Raw genomic sequence first — 20,054 nt, forward strand, 5'->3', positions numbered from 1 at the left:
AAAAAAATCCTCAACAGACCAAAGAAAAGGCCCCAGCATGTGCATATACTGTATGTAGCTAGTAGTTTTCAATGTATGCGTTTGAAGATTTACATTTGCATTTGAACATGTAAAGTCTCAGTGTTTTGGGTGGGTCGTATGTTCTTTGTGTTCTTACGTGTTAATACCTTCTTTGCAGCAGAGCTTTGATCCGTCCTGCATTGTGTGATGTATGTGTGTGGACAGAATGCATTTGATTCAGGAGGTCATCTATTGTGTACACATGAGGCAGTACGATTCAGGCTTTAGGGATAAACATAGCATCCAGCTCTGCAGATAAATGCATGCTTCATCTCATGAACCTCCTCTGAAGCACTGGAGAGCCTCTGAGTAATTGCTACAAGGTGCTGCGACAGATACGGATAGCTTCTCCCTCCCTCTGTGAGCATTTTTTGAATATCACTCAAAGTCTGATGTGATCAAATTTTCAATCGTCTATCTGTTTGCTTTTCCTATTATCCACTCTGATTTGCTGTTCCAAATCTAAACTGCTGCTCCTCCCAAGCATTTGGGCATAATCAGATTGAGGTATTGCCTTCCACTGTGTCGGTAGAATGAAATGCTAACACGATGGGATTCGTATGTATTAGATTACGGCTAGGAGGCTGGGATAAACTGCATAATGAATCTGATAGTTTCACATCAGTCACTCCTTAATGCCAGGGTCGGTTTGCTGCTATTCAGTGAACAGCACCACAGCCTGCTAGCTTGTGCTCTTTCTTTTCTGACACTAAGTTAATTAGTGCCTGACAAAGAGAAACCGATGGGGGCAAAGGAGAGGGAACAAAACATAGTTGAAAAAAGGCAAGAAAAGAACAGATGAAAGCCCACTGAACTGTTACTTCACAATCCAGTAAGTTAGTTAGTGATAATAGAAAAATGCATGAATGGCAGCAAAGCATATCATAATGTCAGATGCAGAGCAAAAGCACTTGGTATGCACGTTGGAGTGTTTTATTTCATTTCAATTAATCATCATTTATTAAGAATTGTTTTCTTCATTGTCCATCACCACAAAATTAGATGTTGTCTAAATGAAGCTACAGAATTTCCTACAAAGACTGTAGAGCTCCTATCACAGTTTGGCTTTAGAGCACTGGCTGTCAGTTAAGACGAGCTTCTTGTTTAATGGCTGCTTTGTGAATGGTTGACTTCCCTGAGAAAGAGGTTTGGCATAGGAAATGTGTGTTTGCTGAGATAATTTGCTTTATCCTTTTCTAATCAGCTTCACACTTGATTGTCTTGTTTAATTTCCTGTTTATATATCTATTGTGTATTTGACAGATAACATTTGGCTTACTTTCTAGGTCTATTCCTTTATTTCTACATTTTTTTTGTTTTAATTGCTGTATTTTGTTATTTTGACTTATGTAACAGTCCCACATATGGCTCATTACTTTATTGTCGCTGTTTCAGTCTGCTGACCTTCATAAAGAAAACAGCATTTTTCAGATGATTTATTTTGGTCTTGTCTGTGTTGTTTTACTGCTGTATTGATTACTTGATCATACAAACCTGAAAAAAAAAGATGCCATGTTGTGCGAGAACTTGACATAATATATGTAGTATTGCAAGTAGTTTTTCAAAGAAAGATTTTATTACAAACTGTAATTTAAACTTAAAAAAAGGAAGGAGCTAGAGTTCTCAGAAAGCTGAAGCTGAATTGTGACCATATGGTTTACGTCTGTAGCTGGAGGTCCTGCCTCTGCATGTGTCCAGCATGGTGCCTATCCTCCTGTCTGGCCTTTTAACACATCAAATCTGGACCATAAAGGCTTAAAGGCTGCAGATGGAATTAAAATACCCCCTTGGCCCCATAGCTAATATCAGAGGCAGACTGAAGTCATTGTTGGGGCTGAGACTGCAGATAGGGAGCACAGGAATGTGTGAGCTTATCATGTAATTGCTGCAAGAACTGAAAGGCTTGATGTAAGTGATGGATTGTGTAAGAGCTTTTAGATTAGAAGTTGGAGTTGGAGTTTCTGGTCCCCTAGTGCCTACTGACACATTTTCTGTATCTGACTGTTAAAAGCGTTGGTACAGTGAGACTTATATTTTCAAGATGTCACTCTGACAGTCACCACAGGCGCCCTATGAAAACAGCCCATTACAGCAGGTACATCCCTCACACACACTCGGTGACCTTTCCTTTTCTTACCCTTGCGTTTGTTATTGTGGTACCTTTGTCACAAGACATTACAATTCTGAGAATCACACACTTCAGTGTGAAAGCTCCATCCTTGACCTTTGGGAGGGCCAGTAATAGCACTGCCTCTGTCGACTTGTGGCTGTAAACAAGCAATATCTTTAATTTATCTTTCTTGCTGGTTATTTAAGCCCTTTACATGTGCACACCTGGGACCTGTTTCGCTGCCACATGTGCAGTAAATTCTTGCCTGTCCTTCTCAACTGCTCCTGCTGCTCTTTTTTTCTGAATAGATGGTCGTCCCATTGGTGTGGAGGGAATCCAGGTACTTGGCACAGGGAACCTGATGATCTCTGATGTTGGTGTGCAGCACTCAGGGATCTACGTGTGTGCTGCTAACAAACCAGGGACTCGTCTTCGGAGGACTGCTCAGGGACGTCTGGTGGTCCAAGGTGGGTTCTGGATAAAAGGAATATGCCATTTTTAAAAAATCGGGTAGGTGTTATGGCAGGAAACTCAAAGCACATACAGTAAGGTCAAGCTTGTGAATTGTGTGGGTGGCCCTCTGTGCACCCACCTTAACAACCATATGATAACTTCACCGATTTCCCACAAGACAGCACTTTTGGTTGTGTTTGTTGTAATGTGCAACCCAGCTGGAGACATCTCTGCATATTCCAGAATGATTTTCTTTTCCATGACGGCTAAGTGTGTTGCCCTGCACTTGCTCTTCATGTGGGTAAACTTTCATTTATATCCCTAAATCTGAACTATTGGGTGATGCGCATCAGTCAGACTTAAAAGGTTTTGCATAATTTAACCTGCAGTACATGTCCACTAAAACCTACCTTATCCTTTTGGAACAATTTTCTACCTGTCAGGCAGTAGTTAAATGTTTGGTTCTAGTGCCAGGTGTACTGGGTTGATACTAGGAAGCTTTTCTTTATACCCTCCACTAAGAATACAAAAATAACTTGCTTGTTATTCTAATTATATAGTCCACAGCTGCACTTTATTTGGAATACACATATGCATTTAGCTGAGATTTCAGCCTTAGGCCACAATCACAGGCTCTGTTTGCATTAACTACATAATCATGGGTGTTCTTCCTTGTTTGAAACTTAAGTCTAGGTACTTCTATAAATGTATGTTTCAAAAAGGAATCAGAGGATTATAGCATACAGTATGTCAGTGGTTTGCAGATTTTCAAAAGTGAGAGAATTGTTTTTGTTGCTGTTCTAAAGCCTAGACTGTGGTGCACCTTGTTTTCTGTAGCCGCTGTTCTCACATCAAAAATGTCTTGGTCATGTTCACAACCTTTTAAAGGACAGTATGTTTATTAGCTTTTTTTGGTGTGGTACTTACAGAGGGTGGCTGTGGTTCAGTCGGTAGAGTGGATTGTCTCCTAATCGGAAGCCTGGTGGGTTGATTCATGGCTTACAAATATGTATAAGACCATTTACACACATACCCAGTAAAAAAACCCAAACTCTTTACTGCCATCAAAATTAGCATTAAATTCCTGGATTTGATCTTTTGAGTTCTGTCTCACAGGCCAAGAATATACAAGTAATATCATAAATAAAATGTAACAAACTGACAGTTTGAATATATTTGCATAATATGCATAATGTAAATCCCATAACTGTGCCTTTTTATTTTTTACTCAGTAGCTGTTTTTGAGAAGAAGCCTATAAAAGATGGCTTTGTGGCAGGTTTACGATCAGAGAAAAAGTATCCAAGGCCACCATGATACAAATCCAACTTTGGGAGGTATAATTGCATAGAGACTCAATGTCAAAACAAGGTAAACCAACACAAGTACTATATGGCTTTCATAAAGTCTAGTGAATTTTTAATGTAAGAATAGGATGTTTAATGTTGGAACATAACTGGCAAACAAATACTGTCAATACAGTAAATGCAGTAACGTCATAAAAAATTATAATAAAAGGACTATATTATGACAAACGTGCATGTCCTTAAAGCTGCCCTTTGAAAGTGCTTTTTCAATCTGTAATTATCCCTTTTTGTTGTGTGATATTATTCACTTTGTCCATTCTTCATCATGACTATTGGAGGCAGTACTGTGAAAGTGTTTGGTAGTAGATGAGCGGTCTAGGTGGCCCTGTGTGTTTAAATGTCTGACAAACTGGAAACAACCAGCATCTGCCTCACGTATGGATCCGATGGCCCGTATGTTGCTTCAGCCTATTGCAGTATTGATCCTGATCAATATTTCACATAATCTGCCTGTCAAATAATGCCTTTACCTTAGCTAGAACAAAGAAGATAAGCCATGGATATTGATTACATATCCATGTCTTTGATTTGTGTAATCGATTTGTCGATACAAAGATATGTTACCTGATAGATGTAGGTTAGGACTATTTAATTATAAGAAAAACTAGTACATTTTACTGTATATCCTTAAAGAATTGCTACATATATTATCTAAGTGTAAATGAGCCACTTGACACCTCTGTGAATATCCGAGGGTGTCAGTGGCTATCAATTCAGAAAGAGTTCAGTGATCTGGAACGACAACTCCAATTTAAATTAATCTAAACAACAGCACTTATCATGCACTGATACAGTTAATGAATTAGAAAAAAGAGAAAGAAACAAATAAGAAGAAGCTGAAGTGTGAGAGCAAAAAATGAAAAACAAGAACAAGATGGATGGGAGGTGCTGAAGATCTTACTCACACCCTTACCAGTGTAAATCAATATCTTCTCGGGCTCCCTCTGACCTTCACCTTTAAGAAAGTCCTCAAAGAGAAAGAGAGAGTGAGAGAGAGAAATGAAGGAATCATCACATGCTGTCAGCAGCTTCCTTTCAAGTGTCTAAGGGCTCCTTAGCTTTTCCTGTGCCTCAGCTTGCTTTTTTTTTTCCTGAGATCCATCAAGTTTTTTTTTAATTGAAACAAAGTAACACATTAACAAAACAGTGCCAAACATGTTACATGACATTACAAAAGGATATAGAGTGTTTAACGAGGTTGTAGTGTGTGAAGTGTGGGTATTTCCAACTTATGCAGTCTATGAAATGCAAGAAAGGGAAAAGGAGGGGAAGTAAATACAAAAAATAAAAAATAACAAAATTACCAATAATAATGATGATAACAGTACTATTAAAAAATCAGCTGTAAACAGGGAGTTGATCTGAGGTAGAGTTTTCATTTTGACAGTAGCTATTCGACCGACGAGTGAGAGAGGAAGATTGGACCAGCGTTTGAAATCATTTTCTATCTTTTTTAGCAGGGGGGTGTAGTTGAGATTAAAAAGTTCTGACAGCCTGGGGGCAGATATTAATACCAAAATATTTAATGTTGCCTGTGCAGAACTGGGGGGAGGAGTCTTGAGCTGCAGAATCCCAGGCATCTTCAGAGAGTGGTAGCATGGTGCATTCATTCCAATTTATTGTGTAGTTTGAGATCTTAGAGAATGTGTTAATAATGTGTAACGTTTCCTGTCCTGAGTTGTAGGAGTCCTGTAAATATAACTAGAGAAATGGCTGTCACATGCTGTCAGCAGCTTCCTTTCAAGTGTCTAAGGGCTCCTTAGCTTTTCCTGTGCCTCAGCTTGCATGAGGCATAACATTATAGTGTTACATCATTTGACAAATTCTGCAGTTGTAGTTGTGGATTTTCCATGGGATTCCCTGACAATAATTATGCTTTAAACACAATAAAAAGGAAGATGGGGTCAAAAATAAACACCCAAGCACTGTTTTAGTAAACAAGAGTCACTGTTTAAGAATGAATCACCACATCGATTCAGGCTTCTGTACTCAACAGGACAATAAAATGTGTTTTTTTTTTTACCAGCATCTGTGTTAAAGCTGTAATTTTACAATTTGACTCTGGTTGTTCAGTCCCACTTGGGAATGACAAGTTAAGTGACTGAAATAGAAGGTAGTTTAAACATTAGAGTGCTTTTACAGTATAGCAGGCGATATGAGCTTCCCTCTAGTGATGACTATGAGATATTATAATTACCATAACATTTTTTCCTGGTTAATATGGACATAAATAATTCAGGATATCAAATCACTGGTAACCACTGCGACAATAATGACTGCAGAGGAGATGGTATAATACCACTCTGTCCGCTGGCTCAAATAAAAGCACCGAGTCAAGAATTAAACTCCAACATGTTACTGTAATTAGGCTTTGATTTGAAGTACCTGCTCTTTCATGTATAGTGTTGCTGTTTTAGCCCCAGTAATGCTGATAATGAGAAGGATTATATTGCTTTGCTGTCCTCCTTCCGCTTATTTGCACTCTCTCTTTTATTTCTCTGTGTCTGGACTGTTCTGGTGTTTCTTCTAATCTTGTAAATTGACCATGAATTATAGATACAACAGTATTTATACCGTACTCCTATAATAACGTATACCTTGTCTTTATATTAGATGACAAAATGACTCCTTCCTCTCCTTCTTCAGCTCCAGCAGAGTTTGTTCAACCTCCACAGTCCATTGCCCGGCCTGTCGGCACCACTGCCATCTTCACCTGCCAAGCACAGGGTGAGCCTGAGCCCCAGCTCACCTGGCTGAAGAACGGGCAGATTCTCGAGCCTGGGGGACACGTCAAACTCAGGAACAACAACAGGTAAAAAAAATAGCATTGCCTTTTATTCTTATGTACATGTATTTGTTTATGCAGGAATACCCATAATACCCACAGATTCAGGATGTGGAAAAGTGGAAAAAAGCAACAAAGCAAAGCAAAGGAAAAGTAATTTTAGTAATGCTTATTGTTTTCAATTTTTGTTGACACATTCAGAAGTATTGTTTCTACAAAATGGCCTTTTTTGGAGAGGTCTGCTTGTGACCACTTGTCTCTTTGTTGAGCATTTTTCTTGGTGTCATGGGAATTGTACCGTGCTTATGTCTGACGCATCAGTATATTGTTTATATATACATTCAACATGTATACATGCAACAGGATGGAGACGTGCTACTAGGAGCCACTGATAACTTTTGGTCTGCCAGGTTGTGAAAAGATGGCCCACAAATATTTAGGTATTACCAACATTTATAGATGCAGTATTAGGAAACAAAAATGATAATCATAACCTGGCAATTCCAAATTTGTTCTTATAATTAAAGCATTTAAAACATTAATGAAGCCATTAGTTACAACATATAAACCCTTTATAAAGGGTGACTTAGTGGTACAGTGAAGTTGTTTTTTAAATTTTAATTTGAACATTTCTGACAGCCAATATGTTGGGGATCACATAATGCAAACTGTCACTAACACAACCAGCCATCACTTAGAGCATCCTCTCCCAGCTCACAGAAGTAATATGGATGGCCGTATTAATCAAACTGCCTTGATCTGATCATTGGCGTCATGTTCACTTCTCTGTGTTTCTGTTGCCGCAAATACTGCAGCTGTTGGAATTCTTGCCTGCCATGACATGAGCCTTAATTTATTTGTGCCTTTGTATGTGAGCAGCATATTGACAGGATGCTGGATGCTTTCCGATGGCGGCCCCCAGGAATGTCATACGGAGGAGAACGGAGCAGTTAGAGACAATTAATGCTTTGCGTGTCCACATGTCCGCTAAGGTCGAGTGACGTAATTTTCATCATTTTCCCAGGTCCATGCGGACTCTGTGTCCACGTGCAGGCCTAAAGTTTGTGTCCGTTTGGACGGTCCACACAGCAAAAGCCCCAACTGCGTGTGTGTCACAGTACTTACATTCAATTTGTATGATTACTAACACATGCACACCCCTCATCCGTGTCCAGATGTACATGAGGGTATACGAAAAGCATGAATTCCCCTTTAGTTACCATTGTCAGCACCTCGTGCTGTAAAGGTCGCTTATTGCACCAACTGATTTACTGTTTTATTGTGAATATTGGTTAATTCCATATGTGGTCCTAGATCTGATTCATATGTGATGGGAATTTTTCTTTCAACATCTCATTCCTCTGCACGTATCAAGTGTCATCATCATTCAATGTCTCCCCTCACAGACCGATAACAGTAAATGCGGTGAATTCCAATCACCTTATTTTATTATTCTTCCATTCTTGATTGACTTGGAAGTCATTCCAGTCCACCATGATGAAGGACATCCCAGAGCTCTTATTTCTGCTCTGAGGAGCAAGGAGGCTGCCTGGAAGAGCTATAGCTGAGGAAACATGGGCGGCTCCTTTGTGGAAGTCTGTTACGGATTGACCCGTCCCGCTTGTTTCCTCGGTTCCTCTCGCTTCACATTTTGTCCTTCCATTCTTTATTTGCATTTTATATGGCAAGGACTAAGACACAAGGAAAAGACACAAGTGAGGGAAACATGGATGCAGTGAAGGGAATAGGGATTGACCTATAGAGGAGAGCAATGACAGCGACGGGGGTCAGCTTTACAAAATTATGGCTGATATATGTGTCATGGCCAAGTCTCTTGTCCTCTACTGTTTTTCTGCATGTGGTTTCAAGGCTTTACTTGAACAAGTTAAGGACACAGCCTGTTGCTAATACTGTAGGGTGTGTGATTGTAAGTTGTTATACTCTGTCCATCCAGCCAATGTGTTTTTAGTTAATTCTATTGTGCATTGTGGCACATGGAAAGTTAAATTTTCCCAGTTGACCCTGGCAGTTAACCATCCATGTATGTTGTTATTATTCTTAAAAAATATGTGCCAGGAAAATCAATACCTGCACTCTGTTGCAGGGAGTTAAGGGAGCAGACACTTCCATTGCTCACATGCACTGCTCCACTCCCACTTGCCTCCACCATTCTATATTAGTCAGAGAGATGAAGTGAGGGTCTAACATAGGAGGAAGGAGGAAACAAATGAGAGGCCCGACTTAGATGTAGAAAAAATAGAGAGAAGTGAACGAGTGGTCAAAAGCGAAATGATGAGTTGGCAGGAAGAACAAATGAGAGGGAGAAGGATAGAGCAGGCAGTTAGAGCATCACATTTCTACTTGTCATGTTAGTGTATGACCTGCTATAATAATGATCTTGTGCTTCATAAACCTCATAAACCTCTGATCAGGTCAGCCTGAAATCTGCCATTAGCTAATTAGCTTATAAAGTGAACTAGCTGACCAGGAAGTGCAGTCAGCCGGTTAAAAAACAGCAGCTTCATGTACATCGTAGCAATTTGCACTGTACAGCTGAACAGTGCAGTGAGTACGCAGATAACATTACAGTCCAATTTTATTGCAGTCTCTAGTATAATATCACAAATTACTGAATATGAACAGCAAATCTACCCAGAGACATGAGCCTGTTTCCTCCAAACTGTGTTAATATACCACTCATTTGCTTTGATAAATACATTTTGGAGGAAACTTCATTGCTGTCTGGATTGTATTGTGGTGTTCAGTTTCAACTGCTAAAAAAAGTTCTGATTTGGGTTAAATTTTGGAAAAGTCAGTGTCATCTTAAAGCACATGATGCACTGATCAACATTTAACCACAACAACCTCTTTTAGTAGGGAAAACAATACATTAACTGAATATTTTGCTGATTTGTTCAGTATGAACATTTTTCACCAGTGAACACTTTCCTGATTCCATCAAATTTTCCTTCCTGCACATAATCTGGTGGAACACCCTGAATATTTTATTAGTATATGAACATTTAAAGAACACCGGGTTCATAATGAAGGTGGTGTTGTTTCTAGTGTATTGGAGGCCCTGAAATGATTTAAGAGATATGGCATAGCACCTGAACCAAGCCGTAACAAAAGTAATGATATGCAAATGATATTCAGCAGCTCTGGGCAGTACAATGATCCTGTTCTTATACATACTCTGGCAGGGGAACTTTGTATATACAGTGAGTGCAGCATACATCACAGAGAGACTTTAATTAGTGTGTGTGTGTGTGTGTGTGTGTGTGTTTGTAAAAATACACACACACAGAGGTTTTACCCTTCAGCCGACTCTCATGACATTGACCTTCAAGAGTAAATCGGACTCAGGAAGGTTTGTACATCGATTGTACATTTCATTCATTCACGCACATTAATCAAAAAGCGAGTATGCCTGTATGTGCACAAATAGCGCTGTAGTGCAGACCACCACGCATTTTATACACACACATAGTCAAACTTGAAAATTCACACCTTTGTCATCTGTGCTCAAGCAGAACACACACAGAGAAGACAAAGCTACACGAAACGCTGCCCAAGATGCAGAACTGATTGGCTGCTTGTGTAAACAGATGTAGCTGTGCACGGAGAAGCTGTGCATTTGTTTTCTCTGTCACATTTCAACAGATCATGATGAGCTCAGACACAAACACATACTCATTCATTATCAGCCTTTGCTGACCAGGCTCCTGTAAAACTATTGTGCTATTGTGGCTGTTTAAAATCTCTGTGAGAGCTGCTGCTAATTACAGTATGTGTAAGGACTTGCCTTATATCTCTACAGCTGGCATGTGTAAACATCCAACACGTACAAGCTGTGATCTCACATCAAAGAGGAATAAGCATGAGGTTGAAAACCAAATTGCGTGATACTGTAGCTGCTGATGAGAAAAATTAAATTCTCCCTTGTGGCAAATTAAGATGTAAGTGAAAGATCCTTTTGTTGAATTTACTTTCTCAAAATCATTTAGAAAACATGTTTTACAGTTGTGTGTAAATATTTAAGGTATATAGTAAAGAAAGGAAGATGCTTTAGATGTGTGAGTGCCATGGTGTGTTTTATAATTAATAGCCAACATTCTACACAAACCTGGACATTTTGTGACTTTCAAAGGGTTTCTCACTGTTTTCCAGCCAGACCTGCCTTTCTTGTTTGTGGCCCCTCTCAGTGCCCCACATCCACCCCCATTACACAGAGCTGGGGCCTGGGCATTGGCCTTGAACTCTGACCCTGCCTATAATCAGTCATATCCCTGGGCCCTTCCCTCCTCTCAGGCCACAGACAGCTCACGACTCCTCCCCTCCTCCCCACCTCTTTCTCTTTGTCTCCATTTTTTTCTTTCCCTCTTGTTGGATCCAGAACAGCCAGGCTGGCTTTTGATGGGGTGCTGCTCAGAGACAAGAGAAAGTAAACACAGCCTCAGCAGCTGAACGACAGGCCCAAAACCCCACTGTCAGCCACTCCCCTGGCCCACAGCCTTATCCATCAATCTGTGAAATGACCTTGAACTGATGAGTAAATGATGGTGTCAACCTGTCAAGACAGAACAGCTTGGCTTTGGAGCTCAGGCCGTACGCCTCCCAGATATATTCTTCTCTCCCACTTCTATCCTTTTCTTTCTTCACACATTGTATGGATCCTTGGTGGCCCTGCTCTGCTGTTGCATTTTAATGTAGATCAACCTATTGTAAATCAAATAAATAAATAAATCAAGACCAAACTATCTGAGCAAAGAAAATTCATTTTAAAAAGCTTGTCATTTTGTAATCCTCTTGCGTGGGAATTTTGACCATACTCATCCAGACACAGAACTTTATAAGGATAATCACCTGTATTTGGCCAAGTGTGTTACACACACAAGGAATTTGTTTCCGGTACAGAACCGAGGCAGCCGTTTGCGGTGCCAATTCAACCGATGGCTCTAACCATCGGGGGAAACTTGGGGGTCTTGCCCAAGGACACTTTGACAAAGTGGACTGCAGGCACCGTATTCAAACTGCCAACCCTCCGGTTGGGAGACGACTGCTCTACCCACTGAACCACAGTCACCCCCATTAAATGTATTATTCTATTTTGTAGGCTACTTTTTTCAATAAATAAAGCGAGTACTGTTTGACAATGGAAAGGATTTTCCTGAGCGAACGTGTGTTTTGCTTCTCTCTGTCTTCGATTAATTCAACACAATTGTAATTAAAGGACAATCCAAAGGATTTACCAAAGATAACGTCAAACTTTATATTAAGTCATAGCCAAAAAAAAGTAAGCACAATTCATGTCAAAATACAGTCAAAAACACTTAAATTGCTGCAATCAGTTTAAAAGATAAAGTAGCAAATACGCATGGGTACAAGATGAAATCTTTAATTGTATTCGGTTCTGTTATGTGCCGTTCGCACCAGTCAGTGAGCGAACGAGAAAGAGGCGGACCCAGGTAGCCGACTTCGGTACAAGCAGTGATTTATTATGTACAGTGATGATGAGAGTAACAATACACAGAGGGAAATAGTGCGTAGTCCTGTCAATGAGTAGTAACCGGGTGTTTGACCAACAGCAGGAGGTGAGGAGATGGAGAGCTGGGCCGAGCTGCATAGGCTGGGTCACTCCTGGGCTGGTCGGAGGTGATGGTGGCTACTGAAGGTAGAGACATAGAGATGAAGGCAATAGTAGAACAGATAGGTGACTGAGCATTGACCTGCCTGGGAGGGGAGAGTGGAGCCACGGTCCGGAGGAACAGTCCATGGGGGGGAACACAAAACAGTAGCTGGCAAGGGGATAAATACATACAAAAACAATGACAACGCATGGAGTAAAGTTGGCCTAGAGACTAGAATGAACTGGCAAGTGACTGAGGAGTGAAACCGGGTAATATAGTGAGCAACCTAATCAAGTGCAGCTGGTGATAAGGGAGTGAGGAACAGGTGAACGTGATTAGTGTTAATGGGCAAGAGACGGTAGGAAAGGTGAGGGAGGCTAGAGCGGCCGAGCAAACCTGACAGGATCCTCCAAAACGGTGAAACTGCACAGGCTTTCATCCTGAAAGTTGGAAAGTAAGTTTTGACAGCAGGTGTGGAATTTCATAAGTCAGCAGGATCAGTCCGTGTATATGAATGTGCATACGTGCGGCTGTGCATTATGACGCCTTCTGAAACAAACAGCCTCTTGTGAAATTTCTCCTTTCGTTCCCTCATACACCCAGGGGGCACATCCAGGCCCGGGGGCATCAGGTAGTGTGTCCCTAGGGGCCTCTTTACTGCATCTTGTCCGGCCGCCTATCTGCAAACACTCCATCCATCGTGATATGAAAGGCTGTCAGAAATGGGATGGTTGAGTAGCGATCTGAGGGTTGGAGACTGCTGCCACCTCAGGGGTCAGAGGTGAGATTGGCTCAGAGAGAGTGAAATACAAAGGGCCTCTTTGACCTGGTAATTATCCACATTGAATCCACCTGGCAGACTGGAGAGAATAATGGCTCTTCCACCTCTCAGCCATTTTGACCCAGTTTAAAGACGTTACACTTATTGTATGCCAGCACATACATTTTGAAAAGGAAATTATTCACCCCTCCATCCTTCACACTGACCTAGAGGAGACCTCCTTACTTCTTTCAAATCCATCCTTCCACACCACATTGAGGCTGGTATGAGGTCAGCGTTGTCTGCTGGGAGCTGAAAATGCCACTTTCCTCATGTTCCATTTCACACGTCCAGAAGGTGTCCGATGAGAAGCCGTTTCCACCGCACAAGGTTGACATGTTTTTCTTTCAATAAATTGCATGCTTTTCCTCATGGGATCGCCCTGGCATTTCCTAATAAGTTTAGATTTAATACACTGAGGATCCAACTTGTCTAAGAGCGATGGCAATCTGCTGGACAAGTCCTTCAGACTGCAAGTGAGAGATTAGGGGGATGCTGCAGGATATCTTGAATGCCTGGCACCTTCAATTCCACTGTTTCAATTTCAAGCACGGTATGAGAACCAGAAGCCAGAGGGGTTTCTTCGCCCTGTTTCAGATCTCTAAAACTGCCACAATCAAGGACTACACCATACTGAAGTAAATAAAATTGAAAAAGTTACAACTCAGGCCTGTCCATGTTCTCAAGTTATTCAGTATTTGTGCGTTCTTTATTTTTCTGGCACATATTAAACGTTAAGTAGAAGCAGAAATGACCTTGGCATTAAAATGCCTTCAAGAAATCTTCTGCGCTGCAGGGCCTCATTTCCATAGTATGTTACGTGTTTGTTTTTCCTTTCTTTTTCAGACAAACACAATAAGAGGAGTGCATTATGTACTCTCATCTAATAACACCTACTCAGCATACACACACACACACAAGGCATACACACACAGTGCCCTCCTTACAGTACTCCTTAATCTACGTATAACAGAAGACAAGTCAGGTGGGAGGGAAGACGAAGAAGCAGCGATAGAAAGATGGGGACAAAGGGCGGACTGCCAGAGGTATGATAGACCAGAGTGATGGTAGGAAGAAAGAGAATATAGACGGAAGGCACTGACAAAAATGATTTACTTTGTGTAGGAGGTTGTATGTGTATGCACATAGGTATGTGTGTGCATGGACAGAAGAAAGGTTTTACTGATGTAGGCAAATTCAATTTTTTGACACCCTGAAGTAGATTTATCTACTCCTTTGGGAGTCCTTCGGAGGAATCAGCCTGAAAGTATGTGCTTAGCATGAGTGAGACTCTTCTATACATACTGGTGTCACAGAGGATTTGTTTCTTTTCCTCACACGCGCAGCTGAACACCTAATGCTCTTGGCATACTGTCACATTCATCTTCTTTGCTGTATGCACCTATAGTCGTGTATGTGCATTTATTCAAGTACAAGGTATGTTACGTTTTGGGGACTTAATACATTTCCATTTTACTTCAAAACATCTGAAGCCTGCAGTCACTCCGTAAACAATACCCCAATACTCAGCTTGGTCTGATACCCCTATTTGGGGTATGTCTGCTTACAGGCTTCCACTGTTTTGCATATTTTTTACAACAGGTTTTCCAGCTGTCTGTCTTTATGTTTCAGCTAATCAAAAGGTGTGTAAGACATCTGAATGAGTAAACAATGTTTGATAGGTGGCATTACAACAACATGATAAATTTGTATGGTCGTACCTCAGTGATCATGATGTATTCCTGAACAGCAGGATTCATCTAAGCTACAGAAATCATGACCACTGTCAGCCGGTCAGCATGGTTGTCTGTTGTGTGTATTTTTGTGAAGATGTTGCTTCAGATGCACATTAAAAACGTGTTATTGCTACACAAAATGCTTTATTGTTTCACATTAAAATACCTCTTAAACGTAGGGAATCCTTTGTTTAAATGTAAGGTACAGGTATTATGTTGCTAATAGCACAGGCAGTTCAAAGTGTGAAATTATTAATAAACAGTGTATCAATAATGTAGCACTGTAACATAACAAGTGCTTATACTCCTGCAGAGTTGACCTTTTCCATAAGGACTTTCTCACATACAGTCTTACACAGTCAACTCATGTTCCAAGTTGGTGTTAGAGAAACTGAACTACTGCTTTTTTTCTCGCAGCACTCTGACGATATATGGCATTAGCCAAGATGATGAAGCCATCTATCAGTGTATCGCTGAGAACAGTGCTGGCTCCACACAGGCCAGTGCCCGCCTCACAGTGCTCTGGGCTAACGGACTGCCCGGTGTGCCCACCCATGTGCAGGCCGAGGCCCTCTCACCCACCACCATCCAGGTGTCCTGGATGGAGCCTGATCAGAACACTCAAGACATCATTGGATATGTGGTCCACATCCGCAGGACCTCAGGTGAGGCTGCTCTGAAGATCCAGATAGTTATGTAGAATTACATAAAAATAAGATACAATAAATAACCATTTAAAAGATAAAGCATTGTCACATGAAATCAGTGTCAAAGACTGTGTCAGATGAGATTAGGAGAGGATAAAGAGAGACCAATAAAACCCTGGAGATCACCACAGAATGCAGGATCTCTGTCATTTTAATAAGTCCTAAAATTCAAAAGACCCATTCATTGAAAATTCAAAAATACTTCTGAGTGCAGCTAAATATTTATGTGCTTCAGATGTTAAATCTGAAATTTCAAAATGTATTCACATAGCTACAAACTAGCAATTGTGTGAATATACTGTAACTAATAAATGAAATAAGCTGATACTGAAGGGCTGAAGATACAGCACTGATTGTCACTAAAGGGCCTGTTTCACAAAAGTGTTTTGTGAGCACTTCCTACACATAGATCAAAAATGGTGCCACTTTTACGATGCTACAGTCCTCTCGCAAATGCTCAGTATAATGTAGTGTTTGTGTTGCAAGGAAATGATCTCATGCTGCAGGTCACAGCTTGACTGACCCACCAACCCTATCAACAATCTCAAGTGCCGAGACCATTAATAAATGTACTGTTTTTATCATTCCCAATTACATTTACACTGCATTCATTTTGGAAGTGAAGGATGTTTTGTCCAAAGCCACTTAGAGGAAGTCATTCTAAAGCCAGAGGAACAAGAAGTAGATGTCAGTGAAAATCCCAACGAACAACTAAAAGTCTGTTTACTGTGACATTGAGAGTCCCCACACTCCATTACACAGATGGATATAATAAGGATGATTAAAAACAAAAAAGAAGCCGTTCTTTCTTTTTTCCCTGGGATCCATATGTGGGGCCTACTTCTGTTATGCTCCCTGTGTGTACATGCACGTGCATACTTGTTTATGTACATTCATTGTGTTTGTTTACTTCTTTGGGCACATGAATGTGTGTATGTATATGTGTGTGTGCATGGGTCTGTGTCTCGTAGCGCCAGCTGTTGTTCTCCTCAGTAGTTCTATCACATGGATAATTAAGGGCCCTGGGGCCAACCAATAGGATTTGTCGTAATTACCCTTCCAAGATGGCACGATGCAATAGGTTGGGGGATGGACATAGATAGTGGTTATGGTTGGGTGGCTCTGGATTAAGAGCAATAAATTTCTTTAACACATGCTCTGAAACTCCCATTTTTACCCCCTCCACCTCCTCACACCAGCCTTGCAATTCCCTGTAACCATCATCATTCTGGCTCCTAGGGCCAAACTAGATTAGCTTTTACCTGACAAAGATGCTCTGATAAAAACTGTGAAATTGGCAGTAACCATAAAATAATGGCCAAAACAGATTGTATTTACTGTTTCTTCTCTGCTCTTTTTTCCCATCACTCAACTGCCTGCTCCTCCACCCATCCCGGTTTTGTTTCCTCATTTTTGCCTTTCGTCTTTCCTGCCCTCACTTCCTCTTTCTGTTTCTGTACTTCCTCTATTTTTCCTCCTTCAGACCCAGGGGAGATGGAGTATGAGGAGGCCGTCAGTAAGGTGACGCTGCAGCAGATCATCAGGGATCTGGTGCCTTCCACCAGTTACACTTTCTACGTCAAGGCCTACACGTCCCATGGGGCCAGCAAACCATCGGACGCCGTTACGGAGAGCACACATGGGGAGGGTGAGCAGAACACGCACTCACGCACAAAACGTATCTATTACCAATGAACAAAAATATATGGAGATATGCAAAAAGGCTGCATATTTGTAAAGCTTGCTGAGTATGAAAAAATACAAGATTGTAAGTTTATTCCAGAGCAACCATAACAGGTGGATAACTTTCAGTCAGCTATTATATTACTCTGCCTTTAGGCTATGCCTGCCTTTGGACTGTCTTTTTATTGCATTCTTGTTTGTGTGAAATCATGCATTTACTGTATGGTACATGTTATTGCACCAAGTGTCATAATTCTTTCTCCAAAGATGCAAAATAAAAGCTCTCCTGTCAACTATAAGGTGCTGCTACAGTCCTATTGTTGTACCTGTATTATATGTATGTGTATTCTGCCGCAGTGCCAGGGCCTCCCTCCCTTTACACCAAGGTGGTGAACAGCAGCATTGTGCAAGCAGCATGGGAGCCTTCCTTTAAGATGGGCCAACATCAAGGCTTCAGACTGTATTACAGAAGAGCCCACACACCCCAGTTCACTGGTCCCATCACCTTCCCTCGCAACATCACCCAGTACAACATCACTCAGCTGGGTGAGACATTTAGGACTACAACTGATTGTGTTATAGTAAGCATTTGTTGTGTTTTGTAATGGGAAGCGCTGTCTCTGTGATCATAATTGTCATTGTAGTCTTCATTATGGATCTGGGCCCATAAACAAACACCTCAGAATTCCTCTTTGGAAATAAATTTCAGTCCTTGCTCAGAGAAGGAGAAGTGTTATTTATGAAGCTTTAAATTTTGGCAGAAATGTTTTCCCAGATTGACAAAGTTGACTAAATGGATTTTTCCTAGGGTTAAAATAAACAATAACATCACTCTGTCTAGTTAGGACTGATCTTTCGTTCATTATTTGAATATCTTATTCTGTCTCTTCTTTTGTTCAGATCCTGCACACGTCTATGAGATAAAGCTCCTTGCATACAACCAACACGGAGATGGGAATGCCACTGTTCGATTTGTTTCACTTCAGGAAGCAGTAGAGAAATCAGGTGATTGTCTGACACAAACACAGCCACACACAGCTCCAGACTGTCCCCGTCACCCCGGTGCAATAAAGTTTAATGCATCAAGCTGAGTCACGTCATTTATGTTTTAGCAAAGTCAAGCTGATTGTTCATGCCCCAGACTGAGAGATACAGACCATGGCCAGCTCCCTGACATTGCCAGGTTTAAACAAATCTTAGTGGCACTGTGACTGTGAAGTGCGCTGTGTCTCCTCAGTGCTGGACACATCGTGTGACTGTGTGAAAGATCAACAGAGCAAAACATCCACTACAGGCATCATAATCGGCATTCACATTGGAGTCACCTGCATCATCTTCTGTGTCCTCTTCCTCGCCTTCAGCTACCGCGGCAGGTCAGTACAAACATGATGTATAAATCCCCAATAGTGAGAATAATTGTTGTCGAGGGTTAATGTTGGTCTATCATGTACATGCAGCTGACGGGCGTGTTATTTGTGTGTGTGCATGTTGTGTAATCTCCAGGTTAATGATGTGTAAGACAGTTCAGGCCACCCCCCAAGTTGGGCACAGTGCAGTGCTGGAGTCCTCCTCTTCTTCTCAGGGGTCCTCTGGGCTGAACAGGTCTACAGCGAGGAACATTGAGGTCAACGGCAGCACAGCAGGGAAGAAAGCTGTCGACGGCAACGAGCTCGAGAGACTTTTCACTCAGTCTAATAGACAAGAAACTTGCATAGTGAGTCCTGATAGTGAGAGCACTGGCTCCGCATTACACAAAAAAATAATGTAGTTAAAATATAAAAAGAAAAAAGTTTTTTAATACTTCTGTTAGATTTGTGTAACTGCAGGTATCAGTTCTGTCAGTAGAGGGAAATTACAATGCAAACTGTCCTTTGAAAACATCCAGCACTGTTCTGATTGATTGTTGCCTGTCTGATCACTCATGTTTCTTTCCGCACTAAACCTGGGCTTAGCAAAATCGCTGCATTCTGATTTCTCACAAGTTACTTGCTTCATAATTGGAAAAATTGAACTGATGACTGCAGCTGTGAAAAGTAAAGCCCAACCCATAATCAAGTGTAATTTACCTTTAAATCGATTTCACTCAATCATGCTCAGTCACTCCAGTTTCCAGTTAAATGTACTCTCTGCCTAACTCTGTTTAATTACCATCATTTCCGTGTGCTTTCAGTCTGATTCCTACATGTTAGATGACACTCAGCTGTCCACAATACCACTGGACGAGGTTGTGGTGGAACAGGACACAGAGACACAGTTCCTGGAGCCTCCTGCATCAGAGGTGTGTCGGCAGGACCAAGGTTAATCATGTATGAAGGCCAGTTCACACGATACTGTCCACTTAGACTCTTCTTCTCACTCAGGTTGGAAAGTGTTTTCTTACAAAGTAGTTTCTCCTTTGTGCAAAGATTTGTTTGTTTTTTATTGGTAAGTTAAGAGGTTCTAGAGGAACTAGGACTGTATATCAGAGTGTTTTGGCTTGGGGTTGGAGAGCCCTCTTCTGATGTATGGCTCTTTCTAGCTAGGCATGCTGGGTAAATACTCTTTATTTTTACAATTTAGTCTTTTATTTTATGGTGTTGGGCAGCACACAGAATAGAGGCCCCAAAATGTCCTTGTTGTACAATGACGATTTATTTTTAAGTTTATAAATATATGCATATATATATATTTATATATATATATATATATATATACATATATATATA

At 41.0% G+C, this 20,054-nt stretch overlaps 1 protein-coding gene across 2 annotated transcripts in view; it reads left to right on the top strand.

The window, feature by feature from the left end:
- Positions 1–20,054, top strand: part of igdcc3 (immunoglobulin superfamily, DCC subclass, member 3) — a 60,750-nt gene that overhangs the window by 33,290 nt on the left and 7,406 nt on the right. The window contains exons 6-14 of one of the 2 annotated variants that reach the window (XR_002275681.1): positions 2,479–2,637; positions 6,635–6,800; positions 15,377–15,624; positions 17,150–17,314; positions 17,707–17,895; positions 18,250–18,354; positions 18,587–18,722; positions 18,853–19,063; positions 19,520–19,709. Coding sequence is in view for 1 of the 2 variants with exons in the window: in XM_020609910.1 (XP_020465566.1) it covers positions 2,479–2,637; positions 6,635–6,800; positions 15,377–15,624; positions 17,150–17,314; positions 17,707–17,895; positions 18,250–18,354; positions 18,587–18,722; positions 18,853–19,063; positions 19,520–19,651 (1,511 nt within the window). In the remaining variant the exon portion in view is untranslated. Of the gene's footprint in view, positions 1–2,478; positions 2,638–6,634; positions 6,801–15,376; positions 15,625–17,149; positions 17,315–17,706; positions 17,896–18,249; positions 18,355–18,586; positions 18,723–18,852; positions 19,064–19,519; positions 19,960–20,054 lie in introns of those variants that run through there. The other variant, XM_020609910.1, reaches the window with a different exon arrangement.

Source organism: Monopterus albus, unplaced genomic scaffold, assembly GCF_001952655.1.
Source record: "Monopterus albus unplaced genomic scaffold, M_albus_1.0 scaffold4.1, whole genome shotgun sequence".
Lineage (NCBI taxonomy): Eukaryota > Metazoa > Chordata > Actinopteri > Synbranchiformes > Synbranchidae > Monopterus > Monopterus albus.